General features: G+C 45.9%; 1 protein-coding gene across 1 annotated transcript in view; it reads right to left on the bottom strand.

Moving 5' to 3' along the window:
- Window positions 1–14,322: 14,322 nt before the first annotated feature.
- The window catches only part of stoml2 (stomatin (EPB72)-like 2), a 64,394-nt gene continuing 56,635 nt past the window's right edge, over window positions 14,323–22,081 (bottom strand). The window contains exons 8-10 of the mRNA XM_078550443.1: window positions 20,643–20,722; window positions 20,391–20,519; window positions 14,323–15,041 (exon numbers count right to left, since the gene is read on the bottom strand). Of these exons, the coding sequence (XP_078406569.1) occupies window positions 14,886–15,041; window positions 20,391–20,519; window positions 20,643–20,722 (365 nt within the window). The 3' untranslated portion in view covers window positions 14,323–14,885. The remainder of the gene's footprint in view (window positions 15,042–20,390; window positions 20,520–20,642; window positions 20,723–22,081) is intronic.

Genomic DNA, 22,081 nt, shown 5'->3' with positions numbered 1-22,081 from the left:
GGATGTGGGCCATCAAGACTAAAGGCTTTTAACCCCATTAATTTCTCCTCTACATTTGCTTTAGGGCCAGTTAGTTCAGTTCGCTAGAGCATATTACTTAATAATGCCGATTGCGTATGTTCAATTCCAGTACCGGCTGAAGTTGTTCTTAGGCCCTGTCTCCTCACCTTACCCCATTGTGATATTCATGGCATAGAGATGTGTGGAGAGCCATGATTAGCAACCCTCAGACAACAAGGATACTCCAGGAGGAGAGAAGTGTTTTCATTCCTAATATGAATTACTTTAAATTCCTCATTAGATCTCTGGCTCCTCGCAATTTCTGACATATTCTTTGTGTCATCTACAGTGAAGACAGATACAAAATTTTTGTTTAACCTCACTGTCATTTCCTTATTCCAAATTATAATTTCTTCTGTTTCTGTGTTTCTGTCTCGAAGGGTACATTTACTTTCACTAATCTCTTCCTTAATTTGGCAAAGCTCTGACAATTATATTTTTTATATTTCCTGCCAGTTTACTCAATTACTTTCTTTGCTTTTTACCAATTGAGGCCCTGAAGTGGCCAGTTAATAGCCACTTAAGGGCCTCATCCATCTGGTGCTTGCATTTTACCAGCAGCGGGATGGATGGGTGGGGGGGTGTGGCTGGGGTGATCCTTCATAATCAGGGCAGTGCGGCCCCACTGAAAGAGCCCACCCTGCCCTACACAACAAGCCCCATTTGCCAGGGCCTACCGACGGACCCTGGTGATCCCAATCCACTCACCTTTCATCTGGGGCCTCCTGCAGTCCCAGCAGTAGCCACCGCTCCTGGTGGCGCTGCTGGGACTAAAGGGCTGCCGGCCATTTGATTGGCTGACAGCTCTTGGAGGCTGGATCATCGACCTTAAAGGCATGGGAGCCCCAATGGCAGGCACTCGAGTGCCTGATTGGCATTTAATCCCCTTGGGGCTCCCAAAATGACTGCGGAAGGGTTGCCACCATCTTTCTGGCCATCGCAGCGACTATTAAATTCAGCCTATTAACTCTGTTCGTCTCCCCACTGATGATGTCTGATCTGATGAACATTTTCTCTTTTTATTTATGATTTCCAGCATCTGCAGTATTTTGCTTTTGTATTAGGTAGATACATAGAAAATAGGAGTAGGAGGAGATCATTTGGTCCTTCGAGCCTGCTCCACTATTCAATATGATCATGGCTGATCCTCAATCTCAACAATATGCTCCCGCTCTCTCCTCATACTCCCTAACACCTTTAGAGTCTAGAAATCTAACTAATTCCTTCTTAAATATATTCAGTAACTTGGCCTCCACGTCCTTCTGTGACAGAGAATGCCAAGGTTCAACACCCTGAGTGAAGAAATTCCTCCTCATCTCAGTCCTAAATGGCCTACCCCGAATCCTGAGACTGTGATCCGTTGTTCTAGACCCCGCCAGGCAGAGGAAACATCATCCCTGCATCCAGTCTGTCCAGCCCTGTTAGAATTTTATATGGCCTGAATTTTTCAGTCAGCGGGCGGGCTCGGTGGGAGGGGGCGGTCGGGAACCTGACCGCCGCCCGCAATCGGGTGGGATCCGCAATTTTATGTGGGTGGGCCAATTAAGGCCCACCCAGTGTAATGCATGGCTCCCAAGACCAGCAGGAAGGGGCGGGCAGGAGGCCAATGTCCACAGCGTCCAATGGTGACCTGGGGACCTATTCAAAAATGGCGCAGGCAGCCGTCCTAAGGCTACCATTGACTTCGCGCATCAGCAATGGAGAACATTGTCGGCAAGCAGGAGAGGCAGAAGAGCAGGTCGGTGGGGCAGTCGGCCCCGAGGTTCTCCGATGAGTGCCTCGCTGTCCTCCTGAAGGAGGTGTCAGCACGCCGGGATATCCTTGTCTCAAGGGACGGGAGGAGGAGGCCCCCCCGCCTAACTAAACATACCTGGGAGGAGGTGGTATCACGGGTCAGCTCCCATGATGTGGTGAGGCGCACATGGGGGCAGTGCCGCAAGTGGATTAATGACCTCCTGCGATCGGGAAGGGTGAGTACTGTGTTGGCATAGGTCACTTAGCATTGCAGTTATGTGGCCCCCCCCAACTCACCGCTCCCTGCACCTCAGAGTTTTTATAGTGTGAGTGGCCAATGTCATGGAGGCAGCATCTGGGCAAGGGGGTGAGCCCTGGCTGCTTGGGATGAGTGTCTTGCGGCTCCAGGGTCACGAATTGGCTGAGTCCTGCGAGGTTTTCCTCAGGTGGGGGTGGCAGGGCTGCAATGGCAATGCAGGTACAGGGTGGACTAATCAATGCTCCTCTCTCCTTTCAGGAGAAGACAGCCCACAATAATGCAGAGAGGCTGCGGACTGGTGGAGGACCGGCACACCTTCTCATCATCACCAGATACGGGCAGGAGGCACTGGAGCTGGAGAGGCGCCATGCGCCTAGATCAACCAGCCACGTGAGGTTGGGGTGCCACTGGGAGGTAAGAGTGCCGGGCAGTGAGGTCACAATGTCTATCATTGCAAACATTCCGATGTTGGCTGTATATTGATTTCAGCCTCCAACATGGAATCCCCGTTGATAATGGAAAGAAGAGGGCGCCATGATCCGGGTGCCAGGCTGACACAGTAACAGTGTAACTACTTCAGCTAATCACATGTCCTTGTTCTTCCTTTCAGACTCACCAGAGCACCCTTGGTCTCAGGAGCCTGAAGGACCGCCGCTCACCCCTGAGGACACGGATGATCTGAACACACCAGCGTCACACCCTCTCAGCCAGGCAGGCACCAGCACAGATACCAGCACCTTGGTGGGAATATGATTGCTGGCTAGTATCTTGTTGCACAGTGGTGAGGGCACTTCACTCTCACTTGAGGTGCAGGCGGAGGCAGAGAGTGCGCAGGGCGCCGGCAGTCGGAGGAATGCTGGGACCAGGAATACGCTCAGTCGGCAGCAGATGATGTGCCTCTGGAGTCGTTCCTGAGGCAGCAGATGCAGGAAGTCCAGCAGGGTGTGCGGGAGGATCTGGCGGAGATACATGAGGGAATGCGTGCTATGGTCTCCGTGATGGAGGAGTCCATGTGGAGCATGAGCAATGCAATGACCCTCATGGCCGAGTGCACTGCCTCCTCCGTGGAGAGAGTGGCAACTCTCATGGAGAGGCTCCTCCAGGAGAACAATCGGGGCTTCCTGGGGATGTGCTCGAACCTGCAAGCCCTTACACCTCAGGTGGTCAGTGCCAGTGTGGGAGATGGATTGGGCATCCAGTATCCCAGCTAGGTGACCATGCATCAATGGTGAGCAGGGAGGTCCAAAGTGACCTGATGTTGGCGCATGAGCTCCTTGTCGTCTCTGTGGGCTCTTCTCAGGGTGCTCCGGATGATGGCAGCAGCTCCTTCGCCCCTCTGCCAGTGACTGTGGCATCCGATGAGGCTGCAGCGACTGGGGAGATGCCTGCCATGCTACTGGCAGCTCCCTCCCAGGCGGGGCCAGCACAGGCTCCACGGGCCAGAGGATGACCGCCAAGGTCATCAAGGCCAACAGAACAGCAGAGTAAGCAGGCTGTTCCCAATGCCAGTGCCAGCGAGGGGGGAGCACCTAGATGTAGGACCCGCAAATGTAAATGTAAATCACCTTAGGTACAACACGGGCTTATCACTGGTGTTTCTCTTTTGCCCCACTTTTAAGTTATTTTGAAGTTGGTGTGATGTTCATTGTTAGCCTGGGAATGGGAGCTGAACTCTCCTCTGGAGGCACCTCCTCTGAGGAGGAAGGGAGGACTAGAAGGGGGAGGAGGCCAGGAGTGCACATTCAGCCTCCAGGGGAGTTACCTTTGGGAGGTCAGGCGCAGGTACAAGGGGTGCAGGGCCAAGAGGTAGACCAAGGCAGAAGGGGCTGCAGAAAATGCCACTATCTTGCTGCCAGGGTATACAGGTGGCGAAGCAGCTACCTCAATATGACTGAGGTGCAGTGCTGAAGGAGGCTTCGTCTCTCCAGGGAGACAGTCAACTATATCTGTCAGATGATTGAGCCTGAGACCTCCGCTAACTGTGTGGGTGGACACCCCGTGCCAGTGGCTCTAAAGATCACAGCTGCCCTCAACTTCTATGCCTCTGGCTCCTTCCAGAGCTCGGTGGGTAATCTTTGCGGTGTCTCCCAATCAGCTGTCCACACTTGTGTCAAGCAGGTTACAGATGCTCTGTTCAGGCGGGCATTGACCTTCATCCACTTCCGCTGGGACCAGGCAAGCCAGACACAGCGAGCCAGAGGCTTTGCAGCCATTGCTGGCTTCCGCTGCGTCCAGGGTGCAATCGACTGCACACATGTGGCCATCAAGGCGCCAGCAGGTGAGCCCGGTGCCTTCGTCAACAGGAAGGGCTTCCACTCCATGAACGTGCAGATAGTGTGTGACCACAGGATGGTGATTTTACAAGTCTGTGCAAGGTACCCAGGCAGCTCCCACGACGCCTACATCCTCAGACACTCCCAGGTGCTGAGGCTCTTCAGTGCTCCAGCCGGCTGGATGGATGGCTGCTGGGTGACAAGGGCTATCCCCTCAGAAGGTGGCTCATGACGCCTCTCCGCCATCCAAGAACCAAAGCTGAGCAGCGGTACAATAGGAGCCACGCCTCCACAAGGGCTGTGGTGGAGAGAGCCATTGGTCTTCTCAAGATGCGCTTCTGATGCCTGGACCGTTCAGGGGGTGCACTCCAGTACCCCCCAGATTGTGTGTCGCTGATAGTGTTTGCATGATGTGCTCTCCACAATCTTGCACTGGAAAGGGGGGATGCAGTGAACGATGAAGACCTTGACGCATTGGCTGCGGCTGCACACGATGAGTCCAGCAGTGAGTCCAACGTTGAGCACACACAGGGAAATGCTGAGGGGGTAGACGCTGACCCGGGCATACTCCAGGAAGGGAGGGACACCCGAGAGGCTTCAATCTAACGTACCTTCAGCTAGCACACCACATATGGACCTCCAGGACAAGCCTGGGCTGTAGGCTCCATATTTGAGACCTAAATGCAAAATCTGCCTGGTTAAGAACATTAACTAAGGTCCTTGTTAAAAAGCTGAATGTCCCACAAAACACTCATTACATTATTGGAAACCATCCACCTGCAGAAGAGGCACCCTCAGTCATGGTGACATGTCTGAATTTAATATTGCAACCAAAGAAACTTAATGAAACAAATTGAAAAAGGTGTTAAAAAATCACACCAACTCATAAAGACCTCATTGTGGGCCAACACAAAAGCACCAGTGATAAACCCGTGATGTGCCTAAGGTGCCTTATGTTTATGTTATCGGGTGCTACGTCTTGGTGCTGACCCATCGCTGGGAGCCTGCTGACTCTGCTGTCCTGTTGGCCTCGATGACCTTGGTGGTCATCCTCTGGCCCGTGGAGCCTGTGCTGGCCCTGCCTGGGAGGGAGCTGCCAGCTCCACAGCTGGCATCTCCCCAGTCGTTGCAGCATCACTGGATGCAACAGTCATTGGCAGAGGGGCAAAGGAGCTGCCGCCCTCATCCGGAGCGCCCTGAGGGGAGCCTGCAGAGACGACAGGCAGCTGCTGCGCCAATGTGAGGTCACTTCGGACCTGGAGGAGCCTCTCCACGAGAGTCACCACTCTCTGAATGGAGGACGCATGGCGCTCGGACATGAGGCTCATTGCTTCAGCGATAGTCCGCCACGGACACCAAGCCAAGCATTGCCTCATGTATCTCCCGCACACCTGGCCGCATTTCCTGTGCTTGCTGCATCAGTAACGACTCCAGAGGCACATCATCAGGTAACGACAGAGCATGTGCCTGGTCCCCTGAAGTCCTCCGATTGCTGGCGCCATGGGTACACTCTGTCTCTGCCAGCTCCTCCAGCGACTGTGAAATGCCCTCACCGCTGTACCCCGGCACACTAGCCAATGTTCTAATTCCCAATGAGGTGCTAGTATCTGTGCTGGTGCCTGCCTGGCAGAGATGGGGTGACGCTGGTGAGTCCGAGACTTCAGGGCCCTCAGGTGTGAGAGGGGGCATCTGCTGCTCCTCCTCCCGGCCCTGCTCCGCTGATGCTGAAAGGAAGAACAAGGACGTTGGATCAATTAACGTGGAGACAATGTCAATGTGTATCCCTGTCCCCTGGATCATTATGTCCTCATCCTTCCATAAGCAATGGTCAAGCATATTGCAAACTTCAATCACTGAACATTCAGCACTGCTATGGCTGTTGGGAGAACAACGGTGACCTCACTGCTGGACAAACATACCTGCATGTAGCACCCCAGCCTCAATGTGGACCTGGGCGCATGGCGCCTCTCCAAATCTAAGGCCTTTTGCTCGAAGCAGCTGAGAATCGCCAACTGTGTCAGCCCGCCACCAGTCCTCACCCGCTCGGCTGCATTTTGTGCATTCTTCTCCTGAAAAGGAGAGAAGAACATTGATTAGTGCTAATTGTACCTGGATTCTCCTCGCGCACGGCCCACCCCAACCAGAGTGGGACATTGCAGGGCTCCAGTGCCTCCTCACCCCGCTGCTGCTGAACACTCACACAAAGATGCCAGGCCTGTACCCCCCACCCCCACCCCCCAACCCCCTTGGCCAACTGCTGCCTACTTCACATTAGGCACCACACGGTCTAACATTCCATAGCAAGGAGGCGCAAGCACGTGGAGCGCAGAGGACAGCAGATCGATCGGTGCCACGCCACCTTGAAGCTCCCCTCCCAGCATGTCATCATCCTGACTTTGACATGTCCTAGAGTTCCAGCACTGTGCCTAGGTGCAGCTCCTCCAGTTTGCCCCCAAAGCGGTAATGTGGGTCTCAGTGTACCACATGCTGTGGGTGCAGAACCCATCTCTTCACCACCCTCTCACGGTGACCTCAGCATGGGCAATATCTGCTGGCCCACCCAGCGAAGGACACATGCCGTCAATGATTCAATGCAGTCACTACACTCAGACTTGGGGGACAGGGGGCTGCACCAGGGGGGAAGGCCGACCTGTTGGGTTAAGTGACCAATGCCAACATTGTACTCACCCTGCCCGAGCGCAACAGGTCGTTGAAGCGCTTGCGCCACTGGATCCAGGTGCGCTGCACCACGTCGCGGGAGCTCACCACCTCCGCCACCTCCTCCCAGACATGTTTGGTCATGTGGGGGGGGGCCTCCTCCTCTCACCCTGGGGTACCAGGACCTCCTGCCGTGCTGCCACCTTCTCGAAGAGGGCAGCAAGGCAGTCATCGGAGAAACAAGGGGCACAGTGCCCCCCTGCCCTACCCTCCTGCCTGGCCTGCTCACCAGCAGCGCTCTGGGGAGCCCTTCCATTGGCCATGATTCGCAGTCTTTGAAAAGCTGCAGCAACTTTTTTAAACAGGCCGCCGGGTCGCCATTGGACCCGGCGATCATTGCAGTCCCGCCACCCCCCGCCCACTCCCGCTGTACCCGGGAGCCTTAATTGGCCTGCCCGCGTAAAATGGTGGCGCGGTCCCAATCGCGCCCGCCCGTGCCTGCTCCCGCTCCCCCACCCGCCAGAAAATTCTGTCCCTTGTCTATGCTGGGTTCGCTGTAGGTAGGGTTGAGAAGAGGTGGGAGTGTGACAAATATCCGCAGTGCTCCTCAAAGTGAGAGGAAGTAAATAATTTTCCTCTACAAAAATAAAAATACCTGGAAAAACTCAGCAGGTCTGACAGCATCTGCGGAGAGGAACACAGCTAACGTTTCGAGTCCAAGTGACTTCATCAGAACTAAGTAAAAATAGAAGGGGTGAAATATAAGCTGGTTTAAGGGGGGGGTGGGACAGATAGAGCTGGATAGAGGGCCAGTGATAGGTGGAGATAGACAAAAGATGTCATAGACAAAAGGACAAAGAGGTGTTGAAGGTGGTGATATTAGCTAAGGAATGTGCTAATTAAGGGTAGAAAGCAGGACAAGCAAGGTACAGATAGCCCTAGTGGGGCTGGAGTGGGGGGAAGGAATCGAAATAGGCTAAAAGGCAGAGATAAAACAATGGATGGAAATACATTTAAAAATAATGGAAATAGGTGGGAAAAGAAAAATCTATATAAATTATTGGGGAAAAAAAGGGGGGGATCGGAAAGGGGGTGATTGCTATCTCGTTAATCTGATAGGAAAGTGTCTTTTTATCTGTGTGAGTGCAAATGGATGTTAATGACAAATAGAAATTTGCTTTTTCATTGCCTGCAGTGGCACAGAATTGTTTTAAAAAATTATCAGAAAATTTGACGGTCAATCGTTCCAAACCACTGTTACACAATTTGTTTGGCAGACACAAGAGTAGAACTAGTTGCTGGTCCTCTCTGTTAAGAATTGGTGCATGGCAGAGAACATAGATTGAAAATTAGATGGAATATTTTGAACCCAGAAGAAATTTCACACTTAGCTAATTAAGAAAGTGCGTAAAATATTTTAATTCAGAAGTGTTATGGGTAGTTACAGCTCTCAAGCAAAAAATCAGTAGACAGCCACAAAGAATTGTCTAGCATATCATTCACTTGCAGCTCGTCTACACTAAATTTTTTGTGTGCCCTTCACAGGTCCTTTGAGGTCACAATGCTTTACTACACAGGGGACATTCATCATGATTTCCTCAGAAATTGAGATAAAGGTTGCCATATGTTCCAGCATTTAGGTAAGTGCTTTCTGGTAACCTTCAGGATACAAAAGATATCATCAGCATACCAAAGACAGATTTAAACAAAATACTATTTTGAGTCCACACTGGGAAAGTATGTTCTCTTTTATGTCTGTCAATGTTTAATGATAATTGTTTTTCCTTTAAGATTCAGCTCACATCACCTTAGATGCTGAAAAATTCATTTAAAACAATCATTACCACGTGCAGAGCTCCTATATGTTTACTTTAAAAAATGTTTTAGAAGGAATTTCTACTTTATAATATCTGTAGAATAATATCTTTTTTAATATTTAATATTTTCAGTAAACATTAATTTACAGACCATTTATTTCTATGAGTAGCTGAACTATGAGAAATCTTTTTGGTGGCAGACTGTTCCCTGACTGCATTGTAATTATGAGAAAAAAAAGTCAGGTTTTTAAGTTAGATTCACTAAAATGGCTTATCCATGAGTCTGCACTTGCACCTGCTTTGAGTATTAAAACAAAATGACCAGACAACCCCAAAAAACAAAGGGCTGAATCTTAACTTTTGAAAATTGGTGAGTTGGGTGAGATGTTAAACTTAAAAAATCTTAAACCTAACCACAACCCATGCACGCTGCAGAGCCAAAATTTCCGCGGCACATGGGTTTTACTGATTCCCACAAACTGCACAATGAATGGAGGGGGACGGGGGTGGGGGCGGGTGTTGCACTGACAACAGACATATGCAAGCAACCTGATGGCTGTCAATCAAGAATTCAGAGCCAGAGCTCTTGACAGAATAGGGTTCACACACTGCACCTTCTGGCTCAGAGATATGTATGCGACCATTCAATCAAAAGCTCACTCCATGTTGTATGTGAAAACAATGTTGTGTGTCAATATGTATGTTGTGAAATAAAAATCAGTTTGTAAATCATTAATGTCATTTAACATCACACTACAAAGCAGCCCATGAGAATGTGATCAAGAAGTCAATATAATTTTATGTAACTTTGAAATGTAAATCTGAGGTCACACAAGTTCAAACTTGCATTATTATACATTTGATGTTGCTATCAAACTAATGTCACAAGGGTAAAAAGGATTATCAGAGAAGGTGGTTTAGAGATGCTTACCCAAATTATTGTGAACTACTTCTGCCAATGTGCAAAAAAGTGAAATGATATTAGGTATTAGTTATTTCCTAACAGATATTCAAAAATTAATTGCTTTAAAACTGCAAGGAACATAAGTCAACATCAATTTACATGTAAATCCTCCGACTTAGTATTCTATATTTGCTGCATACGGTGCATAAATATATCCCAGGTTCCTGGCCACCCGCCTTTTCAATTTTCCACCCACTCCTATTGTAACCTCTCCATCTTTTGTCCTCTAAACTGTTTCAATGATGCTTAACGTGTGTTTGAGTAACAGCAACCCATCTTTCTGTGAGGCATCTTGCAGAACATAGGCTTTAATTTTTAAAATTCATTCATGGGATGTTGGTTTCGCTGGCTGGGCCAGCATTTATTGCCGATCCCTAGTTGCCCTTGAGATGATGAAGTTGAGCAGCCTTCTTGAACTGCTGTCATCCATGTGGTGCAGGTACACCCACAGTGCTCTCTGGGAGGGAGTTCCAGGATTTTGACCCAGCGACAGTGAAGGAACGGTGATATATTTCCACGTCAGGATGGTGAGTGACTTGGAGGGGATTAATATCAATATTAATATTAATAACTACAGAGCTTAACTATAGCTCCTATTTTATCTCTGGCAGCAGGTAGTTGCATTACAGAGTGCATATGTCAGATTTCAGGATTGGAAATGGGTACAGGTTGATGTTTGATCAGTGAACCTTCATCCCTTTGTCATTTCATCACTTCAGTCTTCCACCTAATACCCTTTTGTTCCTTTTTTTCCCTTTTCGCCAACCCTTCCCCCACCTCAGTATTTAAAAACTATTACATCTCAAATATTTTCTGGCTCTGATGAAAGTCACCAAACTGAAATGTTAACTGCTTTCCTCCTGCACATGCTCCCTGACCTGCTGAGTATTTCCAGCATTTTTGTTTTATTTCAGATTTTCAGAATTTTGCTTTTGAAATTAGAGATGGCTGCAGGTGAATTACTAACACAGCACATCAAGTGAACAGCTTCTTTCTTTGGTGTAATTTTTATCATTCGATTGCTGCAAAATTTGACACCCCTAGATTTGGTCATATGAGCATCATTTCTGAACTAATAAAAGTGGTAATTGTGTGAAACACTCTCTTACAAATAGTAGTAGATGCTAGATCAGGTAATAATTTTAAATTGGAGATCAATAAATCTTTGCTACACAACGGTTTAAAGGAATATGGAACAAAGGCAGGTGGTTGGAGTTAACATACAGATCAACCATGATCTCACTGAATGGCAGCAGAACAGGCTCGAAGTGCTGAGTGTCCTACTCCTACGTATTCCTCCCTGCTAACACCACCCATCTGATCCAGCTTTTGGGCTAAGGCATCATCTACTGTATGAAACAACATTATGTCAAGGCAATGAGAAGGAAGACCCTTGAAGAAATGAATAGCATCTTGGTTTGTAAAAACAATCGATCTTAGATGCAGTTCATCTGCTGCAAGGTGCCTTGGACTCAGTCAGTCTGCAAACAATTCAACATTGCTTTAAGATGGAGTAGGAGTGACCACCGCACAGTCATTATGGAGACGAAGTCCCACCTTCACATTGAGGATACCCTCCATCGTGTTGTGTGGCACTATCACTGTGCTAAATGGAATAGATTCCGAACAGATCTAGCAACTCAAGACTGAGTATTCGTGAAGCGTTGTGGACCATCAGCAGCAGCAGAATTGTACTCTTACAATCTGACACCTCAGTGCCTGGCATATCCCCCACTCTACCACTACCATCAAGCCAGGGGGTCAACCCTGGTTCAATGAAGAGTGCAGGAGGGCATGCCAGGAGCAGCAGCAGACATACCTAAAAATGAGGTGTCAACCTGGTGAAGCCAAAACACAGGACTGCTTGCGTGCCAAACAGCATAAGCAGCAAGTGATAGACAGAGCTAAGCAATCCCACAACCGATGGATCATATCTAATCTCTGCAGTCCTGCCACATCCAGTCGTAAATGGTGGTGGACAATCAAACAACTCACTGGAGGAGGAGGCTCCACAAATATCCCCATCGTTAACGACAGAGGATCCCAGCACAGCAGTGCAGAAGGCTGAAGCGTTCGCAACAATCTTCAGCCAGAAGTGCCCCATCTCGGCCTCCTCTGGAGGTCCCCAGCATCACAGATGCCAGTCTTCAGCCAATTCGATTCACTCCATGTGATACCAAGAAACGGCTGAAGGAACTGGATACTGCAAAGGCTATGGGCCCTGAAAATATTCCGGCAATAGTACTGAACACTTGTACTCCAGAACTTGCCAGTGTTGTGTACTGGAACAGCTTGGCTAGGGGCAAGCATCTTCCCGGCTATGTGGAAAATTGCCCAGGTATGTCCTGTACACAAAAAGGACAAATCCAACCCGGCCAATTACCGCCCCATCAGTCTACTCTCCATCATCAGTAAAGTAATGGAAGGGGTCATTTACAGTGCTATCAAGCGGCACTTGCTTAGCAATAATCTCCTCACTGATGCCCAGTTTGGGTTCTGCCAGGGCCACTCAGCTCCTGACCTCATTACAGCCTTGGTTAAAACATGGACAAAAGAGCTGAACTCCTGAGGTGAGGTGAGACTGACTGCCCTTTACATCAAGGCCGCATTTGACTGAGTGTGGCATCAAGGAGGCCTAGCAAAACTGGAGTCAATGGGAATCAGGGGGAAAACTCTCCGCTGGTTGGAGTCATACCTAGCACAAAGGAAGATGATTGTGGTTGTTTGAGGTCAGTCAGCTCAGCTACAGGGCATCACTGAGGGGTTCTTCAGGGTAGTGTCCTAGGCCCAACCATCTTCAGCTGCTTCATCAATGACCTTCCTTCCATCATAACATCAGAGGTGGGGATGTTCGGTGATGATTGTACAATGTTCAGCACCATTCGCGAATCCTCAGATATTGAAGCAGTCCATGTCCTCCAAATGCAGCAAGACCTGGACAATATCCAGGCTTGGGCTGACAAGTGGCAAGTAACATTCGTGCCACACAACTGTCAGGCAATAACCATCTCCAACAAGAGAGAATCCAACCATTGCCCCTTGATGTTCAATGGCATTACCCTCACTGAATCCCCCACTATCAACATCCTGGGGATTACCATTGACCAGAAACTGAACTGGACTAGCCATATAAATACTGTGGCTACAAGAGCAGGTCAGAGGCTAGGAATCGTGCAGTGAGTAACTCACCTCCTGAGTCTCAAAAGCCTGTCCACCATCAACAAGGCACAAGAAGGCAACTCACCACCACCTTCTCAAGGGCAACTAGGGATAGGCAATAAATGCTGGCCCAGCCAGTGAAGCCCACACCCCATGAATGAATAAAAAAAACACATGGAAATAGTGACTTGGTAGAACTGACAGATGCAATAAGAGTTCAAAAAGAAGAGGACAGAGACCAAGAACAGGTACAGGATCTGGACAGTGAAGAGATTTTGGTCATTCTGACCAATGTTTCTCTGCTGTTCTTGTCTTGCAACACATACCCGGATTTGGAGACCCTTAGGTTGATACAGTCTGGCATCCATACTGTCAAAGGGAGACAATTCAAATTCAGATTCCACAATTCTTTTGTTGAAACATACAGGACTGCTTCACAGTTTTAACGCAGATTCATTTCCAATTTAAATTAAACTACTGTTTTTACTTTTTAACTTTAATCTTTGAAACCGCTTTAGCATTGAACAGTTTATTTTACATATGTATTTGACTGTGTTTCAAATAAACTAGTTGCATTGCACACCGACTTGTTTGCTTTCTTGCATAGTGATCCACAATATATCATGCAATACTGGCTATCATGTATAGTGGACAAATTTGGTTCACACAAATACACCTGCTATAAAAGGTGGGGACTGTAGAAGGCATAGGTATTCTTTGTCTTGTCTTTGTAAACCTGAAAACTGCATCTGCAACAAAGGTTACAGAAATTCAGTTTGTATAGCCAAACCAGGCAGATAAATTTGTCAATTAGATGTGCACGTTTCCCTGAGATGAGGTGAGCTCAGATTCAAAACAGCTAGTTCAGATATAGTTACAAGTGCCGAAAACAAACTTATCCAGGAAAAAAGCAGCCAAGAGGAATGGAAGTTAAAATTTGGAGAAGAATTAAATAATTTGGTTAGGCCACACTTGGAATATTGCGTGCAATTCTGGTCGCCACATTACCAGAAGGATATGGAGGCGTTGGAGAGGGTGCAGAGGAGGTTTACCAGGATGCTGCCTGGTCTGGAGGTTATTAGCTATGAGGAGAGGTTGGAGAAACTCAGATTGTTCTCACTAGAGGCAGCTTGACAAATACATGAATAGGATGGGAATAGAGGGATACGGACTCCGGAAGTGCAAAATGTTTTAGTTGACGGGCAATATGATCGGCGAAGGCTTGGAGGGCCGAAGGGCCTGTTCCTGTGCTGTACTGTTCTTTGTTCAAAGAAGACTGGGTTAAATTATCTCCAATAGCACAAATCACAAATCATATATTGTTTGACTTAACACACAATCTGAATTGTTCCTAAAATATTATTAATTTCCTTCTTTTAAAAAAACAGGATACACAAGTATGGATCCCAAAATTTAATTTCTTTGTTTTACCTTTTAATTGCATAGTTTTACTGCAATTATATCACCTGGTCACAATATTTACATTAGTTACTAAGCAGCAGTCTCTGTTTAACCTCTGCCATTTACTAATCTACTTCTTTTTCCATAGACATGACCTATTTGCTGCTAAAGTTAACATCTCATATTGTGGTGATTCCAAACAGAATAACTTGCTCATTCAGGTTTTTCCATTCGCAAGTAAAATGCATACCTGTACCCATCTAGCCAAAAAGAAAACAGTGAAACTTTTTTTGATGGGAGAGAAAGAAATAATTGAACATTTATTTTCTCTTTCAGGCAATTTAACATACTGATCCCATCAGTTCAGAAAGACTTTTTTTGTATCCATGATGTGGTTGTACAGGTGGAAAATAAGCTACAGACACCCAACAAAATCAGTTCTTCCAAGAGTATAAAAGTGTTGTGCAATGAGCATGACACGTTTTCATCTCAAATTTCAAAACAGTTTAAATCTGGCACATTCTGCAGTTGCAATTTTCATTCGTCATTCAGTAGAAATTTCAGACCATTTTTGACTTCAGAACTTCATTCTCTGAAGGGAATGTTTGACTCCCACCAACCAGTTGGGGTGATTTGTCAGCATGGAAAACATCCATTGTTAGTTTTTCTTCTGCTGCTGCTGCTTTATTAGTCAGGGTACTGTAAATTCCCATGGCCTGTGACGTACAAAATACAGATAGTTTAGTATTCAACTCAAATAGCAATACAAACAGTCAAAGCAATAGACCGTAAAGACAACATACATTTTAACACAGAATATACATGAACTAGAAAACTACAAAAACATATTGGCATTAAATTCAATAACTAATCTTCAGAAACAAACAACACACTGCAATTAACGTGGTTCGTGACAATCACGAACACTGGAATTCTACCAAATAATAATGAAAAGAAAATAATAAGACATTCCTAGCAAAGGATATCACTCCCCTGAGGCCACCCCCTCCACCCACCTCACCCTGTCTTAATTTTGAACGTGGGCCTGTTCAATGTACCAGTGCATTCCTATCACATTTTAAACTTACCCTCCTTCACATACTGCCTAACAGAAAACATTTGTTTGCTGCAGAAAGGGAAAGTATCAGATAATAATTGAGAAAGGCATAGCACTGAAGTCTGTACATTTCCAAACCAAATGTAAAGAGTTATCGAATTGATGTACATCAGAGTAGTGGATAAGCTTGTTGGCAGACATAATTAGACCATTTCCCTACAAATTCTTTCTGCAGGAAAAGAAATCATCATCTCAGCTTCATGGAGGTGTTCTTTAAATAAAGTTTTCAAATTTACCCAGAAGACTGTACAGAATCTAGAAGGAAAGTCATTCACTTAAGAACTTTTAATTGCTCAGAAAAATACTCTCTGCTCCTCTCACCCACTCTAACCTGTCTCTTTCTGAACTTGCTGCACTCCGTTCTCTCAGGTCCAACCCTGACTTCATCATTAAACCTGCTGACAAGGGTGGTGCTGTTGTTGTCTGGCGCACTGACCTCTACCTCACAGAGGCTGAACGTCAACTCGCAGACACTTCCTCCTACCTTACCCTGGACCATGACCCCACCCACTGAACATCAAGCCATTGTTTCCAGGACTGTCACTGACCTCATCTCCTCTGGAGATCTCCACAGCTTCCCACCTCATAGTCGACCAACCTCGGACAGCCCGCTTCTACCTCCTACCCAAAATCCACAAACAGGACTGTCCCAGCAGATCGATCGTATCAGCCTGTTCCTGCCCCACGGAACTAATTTCTTGCTATCTTGACTCCATTCTCTCTCCCCTTGTCCAGTCCCTTCCCACCTATTTCTGCGATTCCTCTGACGCCCAACATCATATCAACAATTTCCAGTTCCCTGGCCCCAACTGTCTCCTCTTCACCGCGGACATCCAATCCCTCTATACCTCCATCCCCCACCGGGATGGTCTGAGGGCTCTCCACTTCTTACTCGAAGAGAGGCCTGAACAATCCCCATCCACCACCACTCTCCTCCATCTAGCTGAAGTTCTCTCACTGAACAATTTCTCCTTAAACTCTTCTCACTTCCTCCAAATAAAAGGTGTGGCTATGGATACCCGCATGGGCCCCAGTTACGCCTGTCTCTTTATGGGGTATGTGTTCCAGTCCTACTCAGGGCCCCTCCCACAACTCTTTCTCCGGTACATCGATGACTGCTTCGGTGCCACTTCATGCTCTCGTCTGGACCTGGAAAAATTTATTAATTTTGTTTACAATTTCTACCCCTCCATCATTTTCACATGGTCCATCACTGACACTTCCCTTCCCTTACTTGACCTCTCTGTCTCAATTTCTGGTGATAGACTGTCCACCAATATTCATTACAAGCCTACCGACTCCCAAGGCTACCTTGACTACAGCTCTTCACACCCTGCTTTATGTAAGGACTCCATCCCATTCTCTCAGTTCCTTCGCCTCCGTCGCATCTGTTCAGATGATGCCACTTTCCAAAACAGTTCTTCTGACATGTCTTCCTTCTTCCTTAACAGAGGTTTTCCACCCACGGTGGTTGACAGGGCCCTCAACCGTGTCTGGCCCATCACCCGCACATCCGCCCTCACACCTTCCTCTCCCTCCCAGAACCATTATAGGGTCCCCCTTGTCCTCACTTATCACCCCACCAGCCTCCGCATTCAAAGGATCATCCTCCGCCATTTCCGCCAACTCCAGCATGATGCCACCACCAAACACATCTTCCTTCAACCCCCAGCGGCATTCCGGAGGGACCGTTCCCTCCGGGACACCCTGGTCCACTCCTCCATCACCCTCTACACCTCAACCCCCTCCCACGGCACCTTCCCATGCAACACCTGCCCCTTTACTTCCCCCCCCCTCACTGTCCAAAGACCCAGACACTCCTTTCAAGTGAAGCAGCACTTCACTTGCACTTCCCTCAATTTAGTCTACTGCATTCGCTGCTCCCAATGCGGTCTCCTCTACATTGGAGAGACCAAATGCAGACTGGGTGACCGCTTTGCGGAACACCTTCGGTCTGTCCACAAACATGACCCAGGCCTCCCTGTCACTTGCCATTTCAACACACCACCCTGCTCTCATGCCCACATGTCCGTCCTTGGCCTGCTGCAATGTTCCAGTGAAGCTCAACGTAAACTGGAGGAACAGCACCTCATCTTCCGATTAGGTACTTTACAGCCTTCCGGACTTAACATTGAGTTCCACAACTTCAGGTCATGAACTCTCTCCTCCATCCCCACCCCCTTTCCTATCCCCTTTTTTCTAATAATTTATATATTTTTTAAATATATTTTTCTTTTCCCAGCTATTTCTATTATTATTTTTAAATTTATTTCCATCCATTGTTTTATCTCCACCTTTTAGCCTATTTCAATCCCTTCCCCCTATCCCACCCCCACTAGGGCTATCTGTCACTTGCTCGTCCTGCTTTCTACCCTTAATGTCACCATTAGCACATCCCTTAGCTAATATCACCACCGTCAACACCCCTTTGTCCTTTTGTCAATGGCATCTTTGGCAATCTCTTCTTTGCCTCCACCTATCACTGGCCCTCTATCCAGCTCTACCTGTCCCATTCCCCTCAACCAGCTTATATTTCACCTCATTTCTATTTTTCTTTAGTTCTGATGAAGAGTCATACAGACTCGCAATGTTAACTGTATCCCTCTCCGCAGATGCTGTCAGACCTGCTGAGTTTTTCCAGCTATTTTTGTTTTTGTTTCAGAGTTCCAGCATCCGCAGTATTTTGCTTTTATATTAAAATACAGTGCAGTGTGGTTCTGAATCAAAGATCAGAAAATATTTTCAGGTTTGGCCTCTGATGTGTTGTTATCAAATATCAGCCATGGCAGCAAAGGATAATCAAACTCGATATCCCAGGTGATGAGGTGGGAGAGGGTCAGCCTGCTTTACAGTGACCCCATTGGACACTGTGTTTTGGACTCATTTGGGTTTGGCTATGATGTCAGCAATGAAACAGCTTTAATCTTCTTTGGGCTCACAAACGAAGAATGACAGCTGTACCATTGGAAAGTTACTGGCACTTGAAGAAACTTCTGCCAGTAGACCACAGGTGAGGAGAAAAACAAGTAAGGAAAACAAAACCTCCAAATAATGGGGAGTACACCCAAGAGCTTGAATTTGTAAACTCAACCCTCATGGGATTTTGATTTACAAGTTTCATATATGGCACCTGATGTAACACATAAAAATCCATATATACAACATCCATCATTGTATACCACTGTGCACTGATATTTCCTCAAAAAAACTCAAATTAGTTAAGCACAACCCTCAGGCCTTTACATGTCCAAGACAATTGTCCTGACTAGCACATGCAACTTCATGTACTCATGAATTTTATCACTGTGCTTTAGAAGTTTACTCATAATCATGACCCATGGGCCTCTGATATACAGGCTTATCCTGTCACCCTGTCCACCGGCCTTTATGAATGTGGCTGTAAAGTTTGCCACTTTCGGTACAATTCATATTTTCAAAGATTTTTAAAGAAAATTATGGCTACTGTCACCACCAATTCTCAATCACCTTCAGTTCTCCAAAATACATACTAACTGACTTTGATATTTGCCACCCTCTATTCCTTTGGCACAATTTCTATTTATAAAGCATTTTGGAAATTTTGATTGTTGCATTGCTATTTCTTTAACTTTTAGGCATTCCTCAAGTCCTCTGGGATGCATATCACCTGTGACTATTGTTAGTCTCATTTGTTTTATTCAAAGTATCTTTTTTGCATACTTATCTCGAGTAGCACTCTCAAATCTTCCTCAAACACCATGACAGTCCTACGCTCACCTTCTTATAGCATGAAAGCACCACCTTCCTTTTCAAGTAATCCCATTCTTTCAGTTGTGTTTATAAAAGCACTATAATTTTCCTTTATGTTAATTGACAGTATATCTTACTACATTAGCTCTCCGAATCATTCTTTTTGTTCCCTTTCTCTAACTTTCATACTTCAGTTTTACTCTGCATTGTCCCTCTATATTTATTATCTGCCTCTTTTTAAGTCTCATTTTTGCTATAGTTCCTCTATTTATCTATGGCACTCCTGCTTTTGAAGTACCCCTTTGCTCCTGTAACATCATAATATTTAAATTCCATTTTTCCAAACAATTAGCCTCCAGCTGGGCCATTGAAATTAGTTGCTTCCCAGTCCAATACTTACCTGTTATTTCTCTTTTGTCTTTAAGTATTGCAAATGTGAACTCAATTAGGTTATGGACATTAGTTCCTAAGTATTCTCTCCACAGTTTATTTCCTGCTATGCTACGCAGCATGTTACTCACAATGATTAATTCTTTGTTCTTCTCACAACCACCAAGTAATAATATTAGGTATTTCTGTTACCTATGTGTAATTGACAATTAACACTCATTAAGGAGTCCCAACGAGATAAAGGGTGTTCATCTGCCCATTGAATTGGCAGAGGATAAAAATTCCCTATTTCAATGATACAGAGGCAATCTATTAAAATCTGCAATAGCTGCCAAAATCTGATAAGGGGAAAGAAAAAAAATGCATGATTTGATGAATTTTCTGATTCAAAACACTGGCGGAATTTTATGCTGGGGGATTTTACGGTCCCACCGAAGTCAATGGACTTTTGAATGGTTCACTGCATTTTACAGCCCCGCCCCCGCTGTGACAGGGCCGTAAAATTCCGCCCGCTAATTCAAAGCTCCAATTTATCACTCACTGATAGATGCTCAAAACTCACTCAAACTAATCAAACTAACCAAACCACAACTCGAATGGATAACTTCAAGACTATTTAGAAAATATATATTTTTAGTAGAAGAGAAACAACTATACCAGTGCCGTAAAATACATAAGACAGTTAGATTTTTATGAGTAAAATAGCAAAACTTAAAACACCCTAAAGGTTGCCACTGATACTAGTTCTTTGCTTTGGGTTCCAAATATTTTACAAGACTGCTAAAACGCAGATCATCTTAAATCTAAAATGTTAGGTTATCCATCTTACCTGTGTCACCATGCTACTGATATCACCCGTATTTGAAGGAAGAAGAATTGTGTTGGTCTGTTTGGCCAGGTTACTAAAGGCAGACACATACTGCTCAGCTACACTCAATGAGGCTGCATCACTTCCACACTGTGAATCACATGAAAGGAAAAAAAATGAATAAGTGTAAATTCTTGTTTTTTCCTTCATTCTACTTAAAATCAAAAAGCAGATTTTAATGTACTTCAGCTCTGTGGATTCACTCTTTCATACCTGTTGACTAAGAACTTCAGAGAGCATTTGAATGGCTTCTGCTTTTGCCTTTGCTTTTGCTATGACTGCATTAGCTTCACCTGTGAACAGTTACAGAAATGAAATATGAAAAGGGAAGGGTACATCATTGAAGTCAGACACCACACATATATGCATCAAACAATTCAGCTCCATTTTTAACATCAACATTTTTTTTTAAACCAACAAATACTTAATAAGATTGACTTGACAAATTTTGGTGGATTGCGAACCAGATACCTAGTAAAATTCCACGGATTATCAGTCTTGGTCATAAATATATAATCTGGAAGATTAAAGAACTCTGAAAGATGGTTTATTTTTATTAAGGTTCTAAATGTTGAATTTGATAAACAATGAAACAAATTGAACTGAATAACAAAAATAAAATTAAAATAAAACGTAGGAGCAGAAGTAGGCCATGAGTCTGCTTTGACAGCCAATGAGATCATGGCTGATCTGATAATCCTCAACTCCACTTTCCTGTCTTTTCCTCATAACCTTTGATTCCCTTACTAATTGAAAATCTGTCGATCTCAGCCTTGAATATCCTTAACGACCCAGCCTCTACAGCCCTCTGCAGTAAAGAATTCCACAGATCGACCACCCTCTGAGAGGAGAAATTCCTCCTCATCTCTGTCTTAAATGGGCGACCCTATGGTCCTAGACTCTCCCACAAGGGGAAACAACCTCTCCACATCTACCCTGTCAAACCCTCTAAGAATCTTATATGTTTCAATAAGGTTGCCTCTCATTCTTCTAAACTCCAATGAGTACAGGCCCAACCCACTCAACCTCTCCTCAAGAAAAAATTGCCTCTCTGTGCATCAGTTTTGCACCTTTGATATTTGTAAATTTTAACATAATTGAGACAAGAGGTTATAAATACAACATACAACACATTACCTTGTAATCAGTCCAATGGATAATTTTGGGCAGAATCTTCTGTTCAGCGAGCGGGGGGGAGGGGGGGGAGGCAGGGCCCGCTCACCGGTGAGTAAAATGACACGGGGTGACGTCGGGCGGGTGTCCTGATGTCACACCGCGTCATTTAGATTTTCAGTTCGGCGGGTGCGCAGCTGAATCGCTGCATGCTCGCCGAACTGTCAAAGGCCTATTAAAGCCATTAAAAAAGTAATTAACACGATTAATGGACCTGCCCGTCCAACCTTAAGGTTGGCGGGTAGGCCGGGAGCCCAGGCGGACTTCTGAAAAAACACGGGCGGGATGAGGTTTCATGAGGATATTAAAATTTTTATAAAATGTTTAAATAGAAGAAATTGACATGTCCCAGCTCATGTGACAGTGGCACATGAGTGGATGTCAGTAATTTTTCCCCCATCCTTATTGAAATTTTCAAACCTGAGCCGATCTCACTGAGGTAGCACTTTGCCTCAGGGAGACCTGTGCGCTCTTTCGTG

The sequence above is a fragment of the Cetorhinus maximus genome, chromosome 1 (assembly GCF_964194155.1).
Source record: "Cetorhinus maximus chromosome 1, sCetMax3.hap1.1, whole genome shotgun sequence".
Classification (NCBI taxonomy): Eukaryota; Metazoa; Chordata; class Chondrichthyes; order Lamniformes; family Cetorhinidae; genus Cetorhinus; species Cetorhinus maximus.
This window is presented reverse-complemented; position numbering and strand designations above follow the sequence as displayed.